Below are 22701 nucleotides of genomic sequence, written 5' to 3'. Positions count from 1 at the left end.
AAGCCCCCCAGCTTGCAGACAGTAACTGTCAGCCCCCCTCATATTTCATGAGGAGCCTCCTAGAAGTATTATCATCAATGGTTTATTAGTTTCACTTCGAGGTCTGTAGTGTGGAAGGTTCTACAGATCCATACTTAGAAAGCCTAGAAACTGGGTTTTATGTCTATGGCAATAGACAATCAGGTCTCTGAAGGCCTTTTCATCAAGGGCTCTTTCAGTGTGTGTGACAGGCCTTCATGGAGTGTCTGGTCCTGGCAACTGAGGCCAGGCGTTCTAGAGGCAGACCTTGCCCAGGGTTGGGAGAAGGCACCCTCTCCCTGGTGGGCCTCTGGGAAGGCCCTTCTGAACTTTCCTTCTCTCTATTTTCCCACCTTGGACAAGAAAGGCACTTGCCTAAGGAGGCACTAACCACTCAGAAGCATTAAGCCAGCATAGCCCAGACTGGGACCATGTCATTCAAAATGTCCTCCCTTTTCTTTTTGGCCCTAGATGGCTGTCCCCATATATCTCCCATCCCAGCAGAATTGCCTCTAGACTTATGTCCTCCCATGTAAATCAAAACAGAGTCCCTGGGAGTTGGAAGAAGGGGAAAGAGGTGGCTTAGAAATGGGAATGGCATGACAAAGGGCATCTGCCCTCAAGGTGGGGAGTCAGACAGGCCTGGGCTAGAATCCATCCTCAGCTACCTGTATGCTCTGACTCTTGCAAGCTCTTTGCTCTTCGAAACCTCAGTATCCTCATCTACAAAATGGAATAAAAATAGTTCCCACCTCCTCAGGGTCATTATGCAGCTTGAATGTGATAAGCCTTTGAATCCTTCAGCACATAGCAAGGTCTATGTAATTGTTTAGCACACTGAATGGTCTGAAAAGAAGCCACTCAATGGCTGCCAGACAGGGGGTTGGGCCCAGCCATGAGGCCTGCAGGGATTTGCTAGTCACCCTACTGCCTTTCTTCCAGGAGAGATGGGAGTGGGAAAACATGGGGGTGTTGAAACCTTCTCCCCGTTGCTCTACAGAGCAAAACCCAGGAGATTGAGGCTGGTGGGATGGAAGAGCCAGGCTGTGGCTGGGCAGCTGCCAAGCTGTGGGTGTTTCAGTGGCCCCCAGGCAGAGCCAGTCCTGGGCACAGGTGGCAATTAGTCTGTGCACTCTTACCTGGAGCAATATCAGCCCTGAGTGGGCAAAATGTGGTTATTAGCGAAGTGAAAAAGTTAGCTATTACTTTTTGGTTTAGGGCACCCCGAAGCTCAACTCCACCTGACAAAATCTTATTCCTTAGTATTTAGTTTCTCTCATTAGAAATAAATTAAATCAAATTCTAATCTCATAAAGTTAACTACAATTAAATTTTTCTTGGGGCTTGGGGGTGGGGTGGGATGCTAATACAAAAAAACACTTGAGAACCATCCATATGGTCTGTGTTCCAGACTTAATCAACTTCCTTCCAGTGTCCCTCATGTCCTCTCACCAGCTCTTCCTGCTGCCTCCTACCATATCCTTCCTTCTCAGGCTCTTGGCAGCACTTGAGGCTCTGACCAGTCTAGGTCAATTCAGAAGCCACTCTGTCCCAGGCTCTGGGTATGACCTGCACTTTGCCTACCCTGAGCCTCCCTCTGCTCCCACAACCTCACTATGGGGTTTCCCTCCAGCCTTCCGGGTCTTCTCTTCCTTGTACTGCCCCTAAACACACACCTCTCACTCTCCATGTGTGCCTCCATAGCTCCATTCTGCCTGTACTGCCTCGGACTCTGCCAAGTTCCTTTTATTCAGTGGCCCACTGGACCACTCCATCAGGTTTTTTTGTAGCACACATTCCCCTTCCTCCAGGAAGCACTCCAGGCCCCTTAATGCTTTCCCTTCTCCTACAGCATTTAGTTTGAACCAATTGACACTAAAGAACATATGCCCTTGTATTAGTCCATCAGGGTCTCATGAATGTCTGTTCTACCTTCTCACTTGGATTTTAATTTCTTCAAAGAAAAAGACAAAGTCATAAATTTCTGTTTGCTCCTTAGTGTCCAACCTAGGTCTGGATACCAATGAAGGCAGATAGGAAGGTCTTCAGGGGCCAGGAATGCCAGCAGAACTCAGGGTGCCAGTTACCACTGGCTGATGGTCCCTCCCACCAGGAGGGTCAGCTCAGCTGAGGCCTGGGCAGGCTGTACCAGGAGGCCCCCCTCTACCTCCCTCCTGGGGGCCCCGCCTCACCTGGCTGACTCCTTCCACTCCATCTGGTCTCCATCATGCTGCAGAGTGTCCATCTCCGTGAAGAGGGTGGGGTTGGGAGTCTCATCTTCCTCCCCCAGGATGTCCTGGAGCTGCTCAGCAGCTGGAGAGCCTGCAAAAGGAGGGCAGCAAGGGCTGCTGCGTGTCCCCTGGGAGGCAGAGGGCTGTGAGGCCGATTGAGGTGGAGCAGGAGCCAAGGACAAGGGAAAAGTATTTCCTATTTCAGTAAAACCAAATTCAGCTGCTGAGCAAAGTTAGACTCAAGCCTCTCTAGGCTGGATGTGGGCGAGAGATTCTTTGAGATGAAAGAGCTGAAAGGATTTAGTCTGCATTCAGATTCCAAGACCTGATATCTGACAAATAAGGAGGGTGGAAAATGGCTCAAGCTGCTGGGGCAGCAACAAGGACAGGGAACAGAACAGAAAAGGGAAGGAAGAAAAACTTCGACCCAACTTCAGCATAACAAACCCAGAGGATCCCTTTTCCCACTGGGCCCCAAAACAGCCACCTCCCAGCATTGGCCTTGAAGGGCCAGTCAGCCCTGTGAAAGGATATGCTTGCCCCAGGGGGCCACATACGTGGCCCACCTTCTCGTGCGCATGGCTACAGCCTGGGCCTGAGCTCCTAGTCTGCTTTCCAATTGCCCACTGGATGCCGCCTCCTGGATGTCTCAGGCACCCAAAAGTAAGTCAGCCTTCTGATGCTGAAGATATTCCCTTCCCCAAACACGCTTCTCTCTTCCCTTCCCCTCCCTCCCTCCCTTCCCTTCTTTCCATTCTACATTCCTTCCTTCCTTCTTCCCTCCCTCCCTCCCTGTCTTTCTTTCTCTTTTACTTTCTCTCACTCAATATTTAATGAAAGCCTACTGTGTGCTAGGATTGTTCTAGGTGTTAGAAAACTATTAAGAAGGCCCGTGTGTCCTTGCTATTCTGAGTGTCTGTTCTAGTGCCAGAGACAGACAATAAACAAGTAAACAAACCCATAAATAATACTTTCAGGTACTGGTAAGTGTTCTGAAAAATGAAATCAAATTTCATTTTAATGGGATGGAGCTGCATGGATAGCATGACCCAGAGAGGCCCCTCTGAGGAGGGTACACTTGGACTGTGACTTGAAAGATGGGAACAGGCCACTTCCGCGTCTCTGGAGGAATGTGCTCCAAGGGTGCCAAGACCCTGAGGCAGGAGTGGGCCGTCCATGTGTCTAGAGCAAGGGAGAGAGGAGGTAGGACGCAACACCTAATGCCTCAGCTCAAGGCGTTACTGTCCACCCAATGCACGGGCTCCCTGCAGTCACCCTCACCTCATCTTTTTCTCCCTTCCGCCCCCATATTGAAAGTTTTCAAGAACACATTCCCTCCTCACCAATCCCATTGCCCCCACCCTGGTTCGGTCTCTCATTGTCTCCTGGGAATCACCAATTCTTCTCCTCCCCCAAGCCTCTCTATCCTCTCAGTTTGTTGTCCCCTTTGGCTCTTGTGTATTTCTCCTTGGACTTCCAGTGGTCAGTAATTTCAACTACTCTTTCTGCACACTCTGCACTCCTTTGCTTCTCAAAAAATTCAGGCAACCAATGTCCGAACAAGAATCCCCTGGCCCAGGCTTCACCTCTGCAGGCATGTCCTGGGGGTGCAGGCAGAGGCAGTGTGGGGCGGTGGTGCGGTAGAGGCAGGGGGCAGAGTGGACTTTCAATCCATCAGACATGGGTATGAATCTCAGAGTGGCCACTTACTCATGTGTGAATTCAGTCTGAGTGAACACGGTTGTTGGGAGGAATAAATCAGATAAGGAGAATAAGACACGTGACACAGGGCCTGGAATGTAAGCAGTGCTAATCTGTTTCACCTCAACCCCAGCACACAGGCTCATGAGCCCTTTGGGAGGAAGCCACCCAGCTGTGCCAATGGAGGGTTTCCGCTCTCAGCATGTCTCAGAAGCACAGCCACCTCCTACTCATCCTTGTTATCAGCACCCTTTCCTATATCCCCAATGCCATCCATTCCTAACCTTTGCTCTGCTCCTCTCTTCAAGCCTCTCGATCCATCTCCTACCCCACTTCACCAAGAAAACAGAGTCCTCCAGGCATGAAATCCATGAGCTTCCGTCCTTCTCGTCATCTATGTCCTTACCACAGTGTAGCCCAGCTTTGAATGAAGGAGTCCTTTCGCCAGCCTAATCTCCCGTCCTATCCGTTCTCTGCTGCTGGATCCGTATTTCATCAACCAGCCTTTCCTTACCAGGGTCTTTAACTTCTCTCTCTCCACCCTCTTTCTCTCAGCCTCTAAACACCTCTTCCTACCCTAAAACACCCTCCCCTGAGCCCACCTGCCTTCCAAGCTCTCCTGTTCTCCTTTTCCCTCCCTTTGCCCAACTTCCTAAAGGAGTGGTCTCCTCTCGCTGTCTCCACCTCCTCCTTACCCAATCGCTTTCCAGCCTGCTGCAGCTGGTTCAGCCCCACCGCACGAAGGACATTGACTAAGGCAAAGATTTCAAACTGGCAGCGCACAGATGTGTGTAATTTGGCCCTCACAGAATATAAAAGTTTTAAAAATTGTTGCTAACATAATGAATTGTGAGGTTTCATATAAAAATCCAGATTTCTGACTTGAAAATTCATATGCTTTCTACATTCCCACTAGGCAACAGTTTATTAGAGCTGAATGATGGCTGCCTTTTTCAGGTAGGCATATGCATTTTAGTTTGCCACAGTCCCCACTATTCCCTACACTACCCTGCTAATCTCATTCATTCTATGCCCCAAAGTTTACAACCCTACCCTCAGATCTCGCTAATCTTATTCTCAAACCAATAAATTTAAAAAACCAGTCAAACCAACAGGTCTGGCTTATCTCCCTGGGACATCAGTTGTGCTGATGGCCCCTTCTGGACTGAAATACTACTCCTGGCTTTCATAACCCAGCTCTAACTTGATATTTTTTCTATCTCTTTGAAGACTCCTCATTATACTTCCCTGACCCCTCTTACCTATCTCACTTAAATCTTGACCTTCCCCAGGATTCTTCTTCGGCCTTCCTGTCTCCTTTCTTTCCACACCATTCTGGGCCATCTTGTGTTCTTTATGGTGTGACCCTACAGATGAGGACACCCATGTGTCCAGGCCCTGCCTGTACTGAGCATTTTCAAATGCCGGCTGGACTGCTTATCTGGGAGTTCTGCATTCTTCTCAAGGCAACCTCAACATATTTGAAGGAGCCCCTCATCCCTTCTTCCAACATCCCAACCCTGCCCTCTTTTGTCTGATTAATGGTACCCCTAGCTACCGAGCCATCCAGTGAGAAATATTGGACTAATTCCTGAAGCCTCCTTCTCTCTTACCATCCATATCCAATCAGACACTAACTTCTCTGATTTGCTTTCTAAATATTTTTTAGCTCTCTCCCTTTTCTCCCACCCATTGCCATCATCTTGGTTCAAGTTCTTGTTATCTTCTGTCCTTATCACTGTGACAGCCACCTCCAGTCCAGCTGCCTCTGGTTCCCCATCCACATACATTTTCTATGTAGCAGCAGAGTTTGCTTTTAAAACATTTCAAACATGTGATGGGACATATGCCTGGGAGTTATGGCACTCTTTGGGTAGCACTATAAAATATAGTATGTGTGATTTAGAAATAACTTCACTAGCAGAAAATACTATGAATTTATCTGTATATAGCTTGATGGATCTCACTTCTTAAAATAGATTTTCTTTCCAAATTTTTCTGTTACTTTAAATTTACATCCTTTTCATTGGATTATTGATTTTTAACACTTGCTGGCAAACATCAAAAGATTAAGGGAGTTCTATAGAAGAAAAACTAACATTGAACAGATAACCACATTTTTGTCTTCAAATTGGAAGAAGACCGTGATCACTTGATCCTGAGAGAGCACACCAATTCTCCATGGGAATTAGAGTTCAAGAACTATTCTTATAAAATGTAGTTTTGATCATGTTACTCGTAGGTAAAAAACCTTCAATGGCTCTTTGTTATCTAAAAAAATATCTGTGAATGGCTCAAAACAGCCCTTGGTATCTGGCCCTAACCTGCCTTTCTAGGTTCTGTCATGTTCTGGACCAGATACCCTGGACCCCAGCCACACTTGACCCCAGATACTCCAGATGCAGCCACTTTAGACCCCAGACACCCTTCACTCCAGCCACCCTGGATCCCAGCCACCCTGAACCCCACATGCCCTGGATCACAGCCACATCAGACACATGGTTCTCTGAGGAAAAGGGCACATCATTCCTTGGATCTGTTATGCCTTCTGTTCCCTAGGTTTGGAATCCCCTTCCCCTTCAAGGCCAGATAAGAAGGCAAATAAATGGAACAATCACAGAGAGATGAAACAGGACAGAGAGCAGATGTCTGAAGCAGACCTGTCTGGGGCATTACCTGCTCCCTGGAATAGCTGAGCACTGGGGTCTCCAGCTGCTGGCACTGCCTCAGGCCCCAGCTTGTTTCTGCTGCAGCCACCCTGGCTGCTGCCTCCACACGTCCGTCCTCTTCCCTCACAGCCAGGCACAACAAACTCACTTGTGTTTCCGTTAAGCACCAGGGAAGGGTGGGGAGAGGAGAAGAGGGAGAGGGAGAGAGAGAGAAGGAATGTGTGAAAGACCCGGAGGTGAAGAGAAGGCTGTATGTGAAAGAGAAAGGGGATGTTAAATGTGAGAGACAGCGTGTGTAAGAGAGAAAAACTATATTGAGAGCGTGAGTATGAAAGAACTGTGTGTGTGTGTGTGTAAGAGAGAGAAAGAGAGAAAATGAGAGAGAGAGAGTTCTCAGATGCCCTGGAGAGAGAAGGGCCCAGTGGCCACAGCAGAGCCAGGACCAGGCAGCCGGGTTGCCAGAGCAGCAGGTGGCAGTTGTGGGCCTGTGAGGCACTGGTGGAACTGCCCTCTCCCCCGTCCCCCAGGAGTGCTTTGTGCCATGCTGGGGCTCCCAGAGAGCCCGGGCATCTCTCGGCAGGCCCCTTTATAAAAGCAGGGGTGGGATTTGCCAGGAGACTCCCCCGAGCCTCCTTAAGAACCGCCTTAAGAGCCTTGGCGCAGGTGAGCAGGCTGGAGAGTACTGGCCTGGCAAGTCCTGGTCGCCCAGCCACAGGGCCCCAGGTCGGAGGTGGGCTGTTGGGGGAGGCTTGCTATGGGGTCTCCTGTTTCACAGCAACCGCGCTTGGCCAACAGTGTTCCACACAGCTGATTTCTCTCCTTCCCAACATTAAACTCAAACCCCTGATCCTCTTGCTCTCATCTACTTCAAAGAAAATGCCACATGTCAGCACTCAGTGGGTGTTTTCTGAGAGCCACAGACAGTGGGCACTGGTCACTTTCGGGCATGTGGGGAACCCCACTGGGGAATTATTTTGTTCAGTTGAGAAACTCTTAATCTCCTGGGTTGGGTTCAACAAGTGCTTACTGAGTACTTAGAATGCGCCAAGGTTGATTAGAGGTCACTGAGCGGCTGCTGCTCCAAGGAGCTCTGAACCCTGAATTTGCTAAGTCTTAGAGCTGGGAGGATGCTCAGAGATTGTTGAGTCCAAAGCCTTCACTTCACAGATGAGAAAAACAGACCCAGTTTGCACTCCAGAAAGCCCCACCAGGCCCCAGGGTAGGGGGTTCTGGAGGAGAGGGGAGTCGTTGACATCCTCCACCCCATACTGCCTCTTTGGCTGGTTCCACTTACCACATTTTCATTCCTGTGGTTTGGGGATCAAGTCCGCCTCTTTAAAGCTGAGAACACAGCAGCACCAGGTCACGGGTGTGTTTTAGTGCTGGGCTCCAGGCAAACACCAGCCGCACAGCTCACCATCCCCCACTCCCAGGGTTCCCTCCTTGGCTGGCTGCTCTGCTGGGCAGGACAGGGAGGAGGCGGGCCCACCTCCTGAGTGCCACTGCAGCCCCTGCACACCACATGGAGGAGGGTGGCCTCAAAACTCCAGAGAAGCACTCAAAGAGAGATTGCCAGGGACGCCAGCAGGTTCTCTCTTCATGTGGTTCTTGGAAGCACAGACCTGGGTGCAACTGCCGACTCTGCTGATCCCCAGCAGTAGGATCCTAGCAAGGCATTAAGCTCTCTGAGCCACAGCTTCCCCTCTATGAAGTGGGAATAATCACACCTTCCTCGCTGGGTTGTGGTGGCCATAAAATGAGATAATATGCATGATGTGGCTGGCATTGTGCTTGGCGTACACCTGTAACCCAGTAAACGATGTTGCTGTTATTGTTGCCAACAGGTCTGACACCTTCCTCCCTTATTACCTGTCACCAGCCTGTCTCTTTTAAACATTCCAAGAGCTCAATCCTTTTCAGGATCAAAGTGCTCACACTACCACCCTACCCCTCCACCTGAGGTCCCTCAACTCTCTCTGCATCCCTCCTGCCCACAGAAGGTCTAGCACACCACACACTGGGCTGCGGGATGAGGTTGGCTCTTGTGTACAGGGGGCCCACATGCACGCAGCATGGCAGAAGTCAATCCACGTAATGAGAAGCACCACAGTAACAGCCCCTCTGGGTGACAGCTCACAGCAAGAGTCACATAGCAACAATCCAACAGTAGGAATGGATTCAACCAGCTGTTACTAGGAGAAATGTGACCTCAGCAGAAACAAGCTTTAAGAAACACACCGAAAGAAGCAAATAGAATAGCACTTTTACTGCGTGGGGATTGACTGGTCAGTGCATGAGCAAAGCACAGAATGATCTAGTGGGCTGCACACTGACAAGCCTTCAACTCCTAGTCAAGGACTGGGAGGTACTGAGAACCTTCAGAAAGTCAGCCTGGACTCTGCTCTGGCCAAGTCCCTTTCAGAGGCTCCCTTTCTCTTGGGCTCTACAGGAATCACTAGACAGCCAGCTTTGCGAGGCAAGGGTCTGCCTGCTCACAGCGTGCTGCTGGCCCCAGACACAGGGCTCACAGAGCCTGGACACTCAAGAAATATTTGCCAGGTGAATGAATTTTACCAATTAACACTCATGAGAGTATCAGCCCAGATTAGGCCCAGCAAGAAAAGAGCCAAGAAAGGGAAATGCAATGGCTGGGGTAGGAGGGTGGGAGGGCTGTTGGATTTTTGTGTAGCTCAAAGCCACTGCGTGCTGGTAGTGGAAGATGAACCTGGGGGCTCCAAAGTCATGCTTGCAATGGTGTGAGGTGGGTCCTGAGAGGGGATGTGAAAGCCCCAAGCCCTAGTTTCATGGACAGTAAAGTTCTTTTTCTAGAAAGCTCTCCATAAACTCCAAATGTGCTCACTGAGAGAGAAAGAGGAGAGAGTCTGCCACTGGTAGTGTTTACAGGAATCCTTCCTGTTGTGGGTAGCTTTGGGGATGTTGAACTCACCCACACCTCTCCCCAGAGGGACTGGCAGCTGCATTTGTGGAACATGTGATCTGTGTCCCTTGGCCACAGTTAATTGGACCAGAAACAGTTAATATGAAATGTCACCTGATCCAAGCCTGAAAATTTAGAATTGGATCTCTGAGATGGCTGGGCCTTTTTCTGAAGGTTTCTGGAAGAAAGAGCATGTAAATTAGAAGCCAAGGACACAGAGAAGCAGAAAAGGCTACGGAGAGAGAAGAAGGAAGCAGACTTATAGGGAGAAACAGAGGGAAAAGGCCATGCAGTCCCAGTCAGGACTGAGCTCCCTATCTGCTGCTGAGCCTGGATGTTTGCTCTCTTTTGGGACTGTGAGAAATTCCTTTAGTTTTATGATATAAATTCTCACTCTCATTCTCTCTCTCTCTCTCTCCCTCTCTCTCTCTCTCCATCTCTCCCTCTCCTTCATTCTTTGCCAAAGCCAGCTCAACTTTCTAATACTTGTGATGAATTTAGCTTCTTAATCATGAGTCCCCCTATATGAAATCCTAGGGTATGAAAAGTTTCTTCTGCATACCTTCTTAAAAACCGCAAGTGTAAGAGTCATAAAAGAATGTTGAATTGCTATAGTAAGAATAGTTAGAATAAGGAGCAGGGAATCAGTGAAAGAGAGGAGAGGAAGGCGAAGAGGAACTGGCTAGAACAAAGGAAGGAAGGAAGACCAAGGGAAAGAAACCCTGGACCTGGCTCTGGCTAAGGGAGGCAGTGTGGCGGAGGGCCGGCAGTCTGGCAAGTGCATTGCTGTCTCCCCAAAACTGCGCAGGGAGATGGCACCAATGCAGGGAGACCTCAGTGTGTTGGGTCAGGGAAAGACTCAGCCAAGGCTGGCTGATAAACTCAAATATGAGACCCCTCAGCCTTCCCTGGGAAGGGCACTAACCTCAGTGAACAATCAGAGAGACACTGAGCATGTGGGGGACCCCACGGAGAGAAGAGTGCAATGACACTCATCTCACTAGAGCCCTGGAGGAGGTTTTGACATCTCTGCAGAGCCAAAACAGCAAAAGACAATTGATTGTACCATATCCATTATTCATAATTTAAGATGTTTGGAATGTCACTGATAGCCTTCAATCAGCACAGGGTCCTTATTGCTGTTGTACTGCACATAAACACGGTAAAGTGAAGAAATTGTTATTTAAAACCAAAACAGATAGTTGCTGCTTCTCCCTTCTAAGCCAAGAGGAATGTGGGGGGGCTGATAGGACTGAAGCCTGATACTGCTTCCTTCCTCCTGCAGAGGCTGGTCAGGACAGAGAAGAGGCAGAAGGAAATGTCAAGGCCTCTCTCAGGTCTTCTAGGCTGCTGAAGGGCCAGACTTAGAGGAGATTGTCTTTGTGTTTTGTTCAACATGCTATGCATCTTTAGTCGTGCAAAAATAGGCCCTGAGCCAAGGTGATGTTAGGGAAATTGATGTGAGCAAAAACTGAGGAGAGTGTGTGTGTGTGTGTATGTGTGTGTGTAGAGAGGGCTCAAAACTGAGAAGCAAGATGTCAGGGGACTCAGGAGGGGTGTGCAGGTGGACAGAAGTTGCCAAAAATATGGTAGAAGGCTGAAAATGCAGAGAAAATTATCCAGTGGGAAATTTCCTGTGGCCAGAGGATTTTTAAGAATGGGAATATCCAGTAACTCATTTTTTTAAAACTGTGTATCTCAGCAACATTAAGCTGCTCCATGGTTCTGAACCTTCAACAAAGCCTGCTGCTCACATATATGCCTAACGTGACCAACCTGGGTGAACCATGCCTGCCCTGGCTTAGGGGAGAGAGCAGAGCCAGCACAGCAGGTGAAACAGACAGACGCAAGCCCACTGGGGAGGGACTAGAAGCCAGAGTGACATGGGGACTGGAAGCCTCTGGGATGCCATGGAAGTATAAGCAAAGGCACGGACCTCCCTGAGGATTTAGGCAAGGAGACTAGAGTCCATTTGAGTATCAAGGAATAAGGTAAATCCAGCTAATGTATGGTTTATAAAACTTCACATTTATTAGGACTTTCACTGGTTCACTTGCAAACTCAACTCTTAACCTTAATCTCCCCTTAAGGTTTTAAGACCACTAATTCAGGATTCTCTTCTAACAGGTTTTGTTTTTAGAAGAGCTTTCTAAAGCTCTTCTAAAGCTCTGTACACACGTTTTAAAATTTTGTGGTGGTGCCCACCTGGGCTATGTGGCCAGGCCAGCCAGACCCTCTCCCTGGGCTGTCTGTATGGATTCACAGAATGGAACACCCAGAGAGGAAAAACACATGGGGTCAGGTGCCCTATAGCAAAGAAAAATGGGAGATTCAGGCAATTATCTAGATGGTGCAGTTAAAATGATCTGGCACTGTTTCGTTTCCCCCCACACCCACATGTCATTGTCACTGACCCTGTGATGCAGTGGAGCAGGGTTTATATCTGCATCACACATGCGATGTCCCATTTGGCTTGGAAGAAGTGAGTGACTGAGGAGTAAACCTCTACCACCCCAGGGAGAATGGCAGGAACAAGCTCAGCCCCCACAGCCTACAGGAGAGTCGCTGTGGCTGCTGACTTTGCCAGCAGGCTCTGTGGCTCCCTCAAATCAGTGAGGCTGGAGTTGGGGTCTGGAACATATTCATAGGCATAGGCGGGTTCTATTTGAATTTTTAAATTTTGTGTTTCAATTTTGATGATAACTTTAAAAATACTTATTTTATCAGATATGAGGGCAAAATTGTTGTGTTGTGATAATTCAAAACTGGAAGACATTTTGTGGAATAAAACTTTAGTTAATTAAGATAACTGTTTCTTAATCTGGGATTTTATGCACAGGGGTTGGGGAGCTCTACAAATGCATAAATGCCTTTTCATGGGTCTGAAGAATTTATTTTCCCTTTAGAGGGGGTCTTTGTTTTACTCCAGCCTGAAAGATACAGCCTGAAATTTCCTGTCCTCCTAGGTGTTCCCATTCTTTCTACCCCATTCCATAGCATTCCAGGGACAAGCCAGGAACACTCATGGTATGGGGACAGCAGGCCAAGAAAGGAAGGAACTGAGTGAACAAACATACCAAAGGATTCTACAGTCTCCCCTTTGGTTTCCATTATTATAAAATAAATGCCTTAAGTGAACTAGAAACCACCAAAACAATGTAAAGGCCACCATTCATGACCACTTCTGTGATGCACAATGCCACATCAGTAAACACGGCTTATTAGGCCTTCCCCAAACCTTTTGAGCAGAGATCACTAACTCTAACCACTTTCTTGTGTCCTGGCTCAGCAGGGACCCAGCAGACTCCACTTTCAGAGGGTGACCCCATCAAATGCGGTGGGGGATGGGAGAGGTGGCGGAGTAACAAGGAAACACCCCAGGAAGTGAGTGTGAGGCATCCAGATCCCACTCGGGAGCAGAAGGTCTTCCCTTGGGGCTTGCTGTCCCTTAGTCTCTGACGTTCCTACCCCTGAGCATGTGTGTGTGCTCAAGCATGTGCATGTGTGTATGTGTGCACACACGTTTTAGTCAGAGCTCATCTCTTTCAGTGGGTACCTCCACAGGACTCCCCATAAAACCATCTCCCACATAGCCATTTACTCTGGAAAAGCCACAGACCTTGGGAGGCTTGGTGACAAGGAGAGCAGCCATTCAGGGCAGCTGCAGGACTGAGGGTGGTTCAGATGGCATTGGGGAGCATGTCTAGCACATCTCCTCCGGCGGGGGTGCTCAGGGCTGGCACTGCCTCTGTCTGACATTCCTTTGAAGGTTTCCACAGTAAAATAACTAATTTCCTTTGCTCAAGACAGTGGAAGTGTATAATAGAAACCAATTAAATACCATTTATTAGACAGATTTCGGAAATGTTGGGGGTGAAATCATGTCCCCAGAAATAGTTAAGTCTCAAAAGAATAAAATATCACAGCTGTGCTCTCAGGTTTCCAGTCCTTTCACACCTCTTAGGATTGATATTTTTCTTTCCACAGGAAGGAACAAAAGACTGAATTTTAATCAGCACAACTGAACCCTACAACAGCAGAGGAAGGCCTCAGGAGAACGCTTCCCAGAGGTCTGCAAGCTACCATGCAGGGTGCCTAGACAATTCTGTAGTGTTCCTCCAAGCTCAGGTGAGGAAAGAGGCTGGAGGTAATGCACTAAGGACTTCAGTTTACTGAGTGCAGTGCCTTGTGCCAAACAGTCACGTTTGCTATGAGTTCTTAGGGCAAAGGCCACTGGGCTCCTAGGAATTTGGGAATGAGGGAAATAATTCTAACAATAAGCTATGAAATTGACGGGGAATGGATCCGAGCAGAGGGCTCAAAGTCAACAGAGAGAGACACAGGCTCAGCCTGACTCACAGCATCCTCATCAGGGAGGTTGGGTTTCAATGACAGCAGAGCAGAGTGGCCTGGGAGACCTGAGGCATGTGGGGCATTACTCAGGTTTTCTAGTCCTGCCATGCTGTGTCTGGATTTGAGAATGCACCCCTCAAGTACTCACGGGTCCTGCCGATGAGATCCACCCTGCTGCCCTGGCCGATTGCCCTGTTCCGTGAGTGGGTCAGCTCCTGCTGGGGCTTGTCAGGCCTCAAGCCCCAGTGGACCTTTTGTAATCTGGAAAGGTGTCCTTGCTGGTCTCTTTTCCTTGTAGGGTAACTGGGGACTGAAAGCCCGATATGGATGGAACGACAGTCTGTGGGCACAGCACAAGAGAGTGGTAGGCAAGAGTTACTGAAAATTGACATTTCTCCTTAATATTCTTCAGTTACAAAGAGCTGGGGCCACCAAGGCAAAATGGTATTCCTGGACAGGGCCATTGGCCTGAGTGTTAGGCTTGACCAAATTCCATTTCTGAATGACTTAGCTGTTGGTGGAAAGGACACCCTTCATGCTATAGTTAGAATTCTGTTAGAATGAGCAGAACTCCCATCTCTCCATTTTTGTTTGTCCAGAGCAGCGACAACAACATATGGCTTATGACACATGGGCCAGGAGAGAGGCCTTCGGTGGGTCACAGATTTATTTCAAGCTGCAGAGTGCCTCTTTGGGCTGTTATGGGAAAACTGTACGCATTTCCATCAAGGGCCATTTTTTATAACAATCAAGGACTTTGAATTTATCAAAAAAGTGAATTACTAAGGATTTCTCAAAGCTGGTTTTGTAAACTAGAATTTTTAAGAACTAGAGTTACCTAAAGCCTGAAATTGGAATTCCACTAAGAAGTCTGACTGTAAAGCCCCTATTATGTCTGTGCCCACAGAGGCAGCAGGAATTCTATCAGCTCTCAGGAAGGACATTTTGCTACCAGTTTCTCATCAGTGTTGTCATGAGTTGGTCAACAATTTTTAAAATAATTAATAGTTTTTTTAGTACAGTTTTAGATTTACAGAAGAACTGAGCAGATGATACATAGACTTCTATGTACCTACCCCCAGCGTACGCCCCTACCTCCACAGAATTTCCTCTATTTTTATTATAAAGGTATAATTGACATGTAACATTGTATCAGTTTCAGGTATAACAACATAATGACTTGATATATGGATATATTGCAGAATGATTATCAGAGTAAATTTAGGTAACATCCATCACCTCATATGGTCACAAACTATTTTTTCTTGTGATCAGAACTTTTAAGATTTACTCTCTTAGCAACTTTCAGATATATAATACAGATTGTTAACTATAGTCGCCATGCTGTACCTTGCATTCCCAGAGCTTATTTATCTTGTAACTGCAAGTGTGCCCTTTGACCACCTTTACCCATCTTGCCCACCCCCACCTCTGGCAACCACTAATATAGTCTCTGTTTCTATGAGTTTAGTTTTTTTTGAGTCCATATATAAATGAGATCATACAATATTTGTCTTTCTCTGTCTGGCTTATTTCACTTAATGTAATGCCCCAAGATCCAACCATGTTTTTACAAATAACAGGAATTACTGGATCGTCTAGTATTCCTATTTTTATTGTTTTGAGGAACTTTCATACTGTTTTCCATAGTGGCTGAACCAATTTACGTTCCCACCAACAGTGTATGAGGATTGTCTTTTCTCTACATCCTTGCCAACACTTGTTACTTCTTGTCTTTTTGATAATAGCCATTCTAACAGTTGTGAGGTGCTATCTCATTGTGATTTTGGTTTGCATTTCCCTGATGATTAATGATGTTGAGCACTTTTCACATACCTGTTGGCCATTTGGATGTCTTCTTTGGAAAAATGTCTGTCTCTATTCAGTTCCTCTAACCATTTCTTAATCAGATTGTTTGTTTTTTTTGCTAAGTTGTATGAGTTCTTTAGATAGTTCAGATATTAACCCCTATATCTGCAGATATTTACCCTATATTTGTAAATGTGATTTGCAAATATTTTCTCCTATTCCATAAGTTGCCTTTTCATTTTGTTGAAAATTTCCTTTGCTCTGTACAGAAGCTTTTTGGTTTGATGTAGTCCCACTTGTTGACTTTTACTTTTGTTTACCTTTACTTTTGGTGTCAAACTCAAAAAAGTCATTGCTAAGACCAATGTCAAGGAGTTTACTGCCTGTTTTCTTCTATGAGTTTTATGGTTTCAAGTCTTATGTTCGAGTCTTTTATCCATTTTAAGTTGATCTTTCTGTGTATGTGTATTCTTTTGTATGTAGCTGTCCAGTTTTCCCGGCATCATTTATTGAAGAAACTGTCCTTTCTCCGTCATAGATTCTTGTATCCTTTGTCATAAGCTAATTGACCATATATGCATACATTTTTTTCTGGGCTCTCTATTCTCTTCCATTGAGCTATGTGTCTGTTTTTATGCTAATACCATACTGTCTAGATTACTAGCTTTGTAATATAGTTTGAAATCAGGAAACATGATATCCCCAGCTTTATTCTTCTTTCTCAAGATTACTCTGGCTATTTCAGATCTTCAGTGGTTTCACACAAATTTTAGGATGGTTTGTTCTTATTTCTGTGAAAAATGCCACTGAAATTTTGACAGAGATTGCTTGAATCTGTAGATTGATTTGGGTAGTATGGAGATTTTAACAACATAAATTCTTTCAATCTATTAACATGGAATACCTTTCCATTTTTTTGTTCTCAATTTCCTTCATTATCTTACAGTTTTTAGTGTACATGTATTCCACTTCCTTGGCTATTATTCCTAGGTATTTTGTCACTTTTATTGAAATTGTAAATGGAATTATTTTCTTAATTTCACTTTCTGATAGTTCATTATTAGTGTATAGAAAACAACTGATCTTCATATACTGATTTAGTATCATGCAACTTTACTGAATTAATTAATTCTGCTTTTTGGTGGAGTCTTTTGGGTTTTTGATATATAATATCATGTCATCTGTAAATAGAGACAGTTTTACTTCCACCCTTCTGATTTGATGCCTCTTACGTCTTTTCCTTGCCTAATTGATTTGGTGGGGACTTCTAGTACTATGGTGAATCAAGAGTGGGCATCTTTATCTTGTTCCTTATCACAGAGGAAAAGCTTTTAGCTTTTTACTGTTGAGTATGATGTTAGCTGTGGGCTTGTCATTATATGCCCTGCTTTATGGTGAGGTACATTCCCTCTAAACTGAGTTTATTGATAATTTTTATCATAAATGGATGTTGGATTTTGTCAAATGACTTTTCTTTATCTATTGAGATAAAATACGACTTTTATCCTTCATTTTGTTAATTATTTCAATCAATATCACATTGGTTGATTTGCAGATATTGAACCACCCTTGCCTCCCAAGAATAAATCCTTCTTGATCATGGTGTATGATATTTTTAATGTATTGTTGAATTTGATTTGCTAATATTTTGTTGAAGATTTTTGTACCTATGTTCATCAGGGATTTAACCTGTAATTTTCTTTTCTTGCAGTATCCTTTCTAATCTGGATTTGGTATCAAGGAAACACTGGTCTCATAAAATAAGTTTGGAAGTGTTCCCATCTCTCACACTTTTTTGGAGGAGTTTGAGAAGGATTTGTATTAATTCTTGTTAAATATTTGGTAGAATTCACCAGTGAGGCCATCTGGTCCTGGATAGTTGTTTGTTGGGAAGTTTCTGATTCCTGATTCAGTCTTCTTACTAGTACTTGGTCTGTTCACATTTTCTGTTTCTGCCTGATTCAGTCTTGGTAGGTTGTGTTTATCCATTTCATCTAGGTTTTCCAGTTTCTTGGAATACAATTATTCATAGTAATTTTTTTGATCCTTTGTATTTGTGTAATGTCTCTTCTTTCATTTCTAATTTTATTTATTTGAGCCCTCTCTCTTTTCTTCTCAGTAAATCTAGTTAAAGTTTTCTCTATTTTGTCTATCTTTTCAAAAATGCCCAGTTATTTATTTCAGTGATTTTTCCTATTGTCTTTGTAATCTCTACTCCATTCATTTCTTTTCTGATCTTTATTTTTTCCTTCTATTAACTCTGGGCTTAATTGGTTCTTTCCTAGTTCCTTGAGGTATAGTTATATTATTTTAATGCTTTCATTCTTCCTTAATGTAGGCATTTATTGTTATGAATAGTTCCCCTATTGATAACAATTTACATGAGTGTGGTACATTTATTACAATTAATGAACCAATACTGATACCTCATTATTAACTATAGTCGATAGTTTACATTAAAGTTCACTCTTAGTGTTGCACAGTTCTATGGGTTTTGACAAATGCACAATGACATGCATCTACCATTATTGTATCATACAGAATAGTTTCATCACCCTAAAATTTCCCTGTGCTTCACCTATTTATTCTTATTTTGCCTTTTCCAAAATGTCATATAGCTGGAATCATACAGTATGTAGACTTTTCACATTGTCTCTTTTAAATAGCAATATGCACTTAGGTTTCCTCCATCTTTTTTCATGGTTCAGAAGCTCATTTAGTTTTATCTCTGAATAACAGTCTATTGTGGATGATCATGGTTTGTTTAGCCATTCCCCTACTGAGGGCATCTTGTTTGCTTCTAGTTTTTGGTATTTATTAAAGTAGCTATAAACATTTGTGTACAAGTTTCTATGTGGGTGTAATTTTCAACCCATTTGGGTAAATACGTAGGAGCATTATTGCTGGGTTGTATGGTAAGACTGTGTTTGGCTTTGTAAAAAGCTGCCAAACTGTCTTCCAAGTGGTTATACCATTTGCATTCCCATCAGCAATGAATAAATGTTCCTGTTGTTCTGAGTCATCATCAGCATTTGTCATTGTCAGCTTTTTTGGGTTTTAGCCATCCTAATAGGTGTGTAGTGGATTTCATCACTGTTTTAGTTTGCAGTTCCCTAATGACATATGATGGCAAGCACCTTTCATATGTTTATTTACCATCTGTATGTCTTTTTTGGTGAGGTGTCTATCAGATCTTTTGACCACTTTTTAATTGTTATTCATTGTTCAATTTTAATAGTTCTTTGTCTATTTGGGGATACAAGTCCTTTATCAGATATATTGTTTACAAAAATATTTTCTCCTTCTCTGCGGTTTGTATTTTAATTGTCTTAATAGTGTCTTTCACAGAGCAGAAGTTTAAATTTATTTCATGGATCATGTCTTTGGTATTGCATTTAAAAACTCATCAACAAATGTGAGGTCAACTTGATTTTCTCCTATGCCCTTCTCTAGAAGTTTTATAGATTTGCATTTTGTATTTAGGTTTAAGATCCATTTGTGATTAAATTATTTTTGTGAAAGGTGTAAGACTGTGTCTAGATTCTTTTTTTCTTTTTTCTTTTTTGGCAAATGTGCTTTCAGTTGTTTCAGCAACGTGTTGAAAAGACTATACTTCCTACATTATATTGACTTTGCTTCTTTGTCAAAGATCAACTGACCATATTTGCATGGGTCCATTTTGGGGTCTCTATTGTGTTCCATTGATCAACTTGTCCATTCTCTTGCCAGTACCAGGCTGCCTTGATTATTTAGCTTTTAATAAGTCTTAAAGTCAGGTAGTGTCAGTCCTCCAACTTTGTTCTTCTTCAAGATTTTGCTGGCTATTCTCAGTCTTTTACTTTTCTATATAAACTTTAGAATCAAACTATCAATGACCAAAAAAATAATTTCAGGTATTTTGATTGGGGTTGCATTGAATCTTTAGATCAAGTTGTAGAGAATTGGCATAATGGTATTGAACCTTCCTATCCATGAACATGAAATATCTCTCCATTTACTTAGATCTTTGATTTCTTTCATTAGTTTTATAGTTACTTTTATTCATAAAGATCCTGTATATATTTTGTCATATTTATGCCTAAGTATTTTTTTGTGCTAACACAAATGGCAATATGATTTTAGTCGTAAATTCCAATTGCTGGTATATCAGAAAGTGATTCTCTTTTGCATATTAATCCCATGTCCAGTGTTCCCTGGCTTGTCCTTACTTGCTCTATGGCCATAGACAGCTTCCTGTCTGGAACTCAGTGTCCACACCTGAAAGGTGAAAATCCTTTCTCTTCTGCTTGGGCAAGGTTTTTAAGAAGATAGAATAAGGTGGTGTATGGGAACATGATTATTAAAATTTTAAGGAGCTACACACATGAAGAATATGCTTATTAAAGAAATCAGAGGAGATGACTGTCAGGGAAATATTTTATTTTCTGCCCTGGATCTAACTTATCCCAATTTTTTCCTGGATCCCATTATAATTATCAGAGTATGGCTGTGTAGCAGGTGAACTTTGGGGAATGGCTAGCCCTCCTCCAAGCTTCCTTCTTTGCTCTGCAGGACCCCTCTTCTCAATGTGAACACCTTGCAGTTCAGCTCAGGACAATGCCAAGTTCTCCAGGAACTCCTCACTGCCTTCTTCTCTATTGACAGCCCCAGAGTAGCTCTACACATTCTATAGCTCTGTGAGCATTCAGTTGGGCAGCAAGATCAGTATTTTCCTTCAAGTAGGACTGGGGAAGTGGCAGGGCAGCAGCCTCTCTGGTTGTGTCTTCATAAGCCATGGGGTGGCTTCTCTATAGGTTGTAGGAACTTAGGACCTCTGAGTCAGCAATTCAATTCTGGAGCAACAGAAATACCTTCACTCAACTCCCTCTTCCACTGGTTTTAACTGAGCTGCCATTTTTAGAATCTATAAAATGTTGATATTTGGCATTTAGTATGGTCTGCATAAATTATAAAACTAAGTGATTTAATTTTGTGTTAGGGAAGCTATGCTCTAATCCATAGAAGTAAAGTGCCAGTTTCCCGTCTCCAGCGCGACCATGTGGTCCTATAAGGCACAGTCAAAGCTAGTCTCACCCAATCTAGACGAAGAAGTGTGGCAGGTCAGGAAAAGGACCCAGCTCTATAAATTCCTCAGCTAGAAGGGCTGTTAGAAGAATATTCAGGAAACAAAATAAAAAATAAACAATTGGGACTACATCATGCTAAAAGGCTTCTGTATAGCAAAGGACACTATCAGCTGAACAAAAAGGCATCCTACAGTATGGGAGAATATATTTGTAAATGACATATCTGACAAAGGATTAACATCCAAAATATATAAAGAATTCATATGCCTCAACACCCAAAAAGCAAATAACCCTATTAAAAAATGGGCAGAGGATACGAACAGACACTTCTCCAAAGAAGAAATTCAGATGGCCAACAGGCACATGAAAAGATGCTCCACATAGCTAATTATCAGAGAAATGCAAATTCAAACCACAATGAGATATCACCTCACACCAGTAGGATGGCCAACACAGAAAAGAATAGGAATACCAAATGCTGGTGAGGATGTGGAAAAGGGGAACCCTCCTACACTGCCGGTGGGAATGTAAAATAGTTCAACCATTGTGGAAAGTAGCATGGAGGTTCCTCAAAAAACTCAAAATAGAAATACCATTTGACCCAGGAATTCCACTCCTAGGAATTTACCCTTAGAATGCAGTTTCTCAGTCTCAAAAAGACATATGCACTTCTATGTTTATCGCAGCACTATTTACAATAGCCAAGAAATGGAAGCAACCTAAGTGTCCATCAGTAGATGAATGGATAAAGAAGAGGTGGTACATATACACAATGGAATATTATTCAGCCATAAGAAGAAAACAAATCCTACCATTTGCAACAACATGGATAGAGGGTATTTTGCTCAGTGAAATAAGCCAGGCAGAGAGAGACAAGTACCAAATGATTTCACTCTTCTTTGGAGCTTAAGAACAAAGCAAAAACTGAAGGAACAAAACAGCAGCAGACTCACATAATTCAAGAATGGACTAACAGTTCCCAAAGCAAAAGGGACTGGTGGGGGTGGGTGGGAAGGGAGGGAGAAGGGGAATAGGGCATTACGATTAGCACACATAATGTAGGGGGGGGCACGGGAAAGGCAGTATAGCACAGAGAAGACAAGTAATGATTCTATATCATCTTACTATGCTGATGGACAGTGACTGTAATGTGGTATGTGGTAGGGACTTGATAATGGGGGGGATCTAGTAACCACAATGTTGCTCATGTAATTGTATATTAATGACACCAAAAAAAAGCGCATATTCAAAGAATTTTCAGACCCTCCTAGAATTTGCGTCAAGTTATCAAGGTGACCTTACCTTCCTGATCATGACGTCGCCTCCTGTAGTTAGTGGAGTCCAGCTTCCCTACACCAGCCTTCTCCTTCACCTTCATAGCTATAAAGTAAAAGATGGACACAGCCTCAAAATGTATACAATACAAAAGGGTAGAATGTCAAGCACAAATGGTCAAACCCACACTCATAGTGGGAGACCTTAATGCAGATGAAAAAATTTAAGGCTTGAAAATGTATAAACAAACTTAAAAACATCAAATATCTATCTCCAACAAAGAGAGAACACATCTCTTTTTCAAGTATAAATGGAACATTTATAAAGAGAGCACATATACTAAGTCACAGAAAAGCCTTAGTAAATTTTAAAGAATCCATGTGTCATACTTCTACACATATATGTTTGGAAACTAAAAATAATTTCTAATCATGTGTTTAACATGAAACCACAAGGGAAATTACTAAATACTTATAATTCAACAAGTACACCTACTAAATATTGAAACTAGTGGGATACAACACAGCCTCAAAATGTATACAATACAAAAGGGTAGAATGTCAAGCACAAATGGTCACAAGGTTAGAAGGAACAAGGAAGGAAGAAGAGAAGGAAGGAAAGTGGGAGGAGGGAAAGAAAGA

At 43.9% G+C, this 22701-nt stretch overlaps 1 protein-coding gene across 10 annotated transcripts in view; it reads right to left on the bottom strand.

The window, feature by feature from the left end:
• Positions 1-22164, bottom strand: part of SLC4A5 (solute carrier family 4 member 5) — an 81616-nt gene extending 59452 nt beyond the window's left edge. For 4 of the 10 annotated variants that reach the window (XM_037027217.2, XM_037027224.2, XM_037027218.2 and 1 more), the window contains exons 1-2: positions 6627-7185; positions 2211-2340 (exon numbers count right to left, since the gene is read on the bottom strand). In XM_037027217.2, the coding sequence (XP_036883112.2) occupies positions 2211-2263 (53 nt within the window). In that variant the 5' untranslated portion in view covers positions 2264-2340; positions 6627-7185. Of the gene's footprint in view, positions 1-2210; positions 2341-4234; positions 4333-4356; positions 4500-6626; positions 7186-7913; positions 8043-14058; positions 14251-22087 lie in introns of those variants that run through there. The other 6 variants (XM_037027219.2, XM_017668718.3, XM_073211227.1 and 3 more) reach the window with 5 other exon arrangements.
• Positions 22165-22701: the final 537 nt, after the last annotated feature.

The sequence above is a fragment of the Manis javanica genome, chromosome 1 (assembly GCF_040802235.1).
Source record: "Manis javanica isolate MJ-LG chromosome 1, MJ_LKY, whole genome shotgun sequence".
Lineage (NCBI taxonomy): Eukaryota > Metazoa > Chordata > Mammalia > Pholidota > Manidae > Manis > Manis javanica.
The sequence above is the reverse complement of the archived record's forward strand: the minus strand, read 5'-3'. Positions and strand labels throughout refer to the sequence as shown.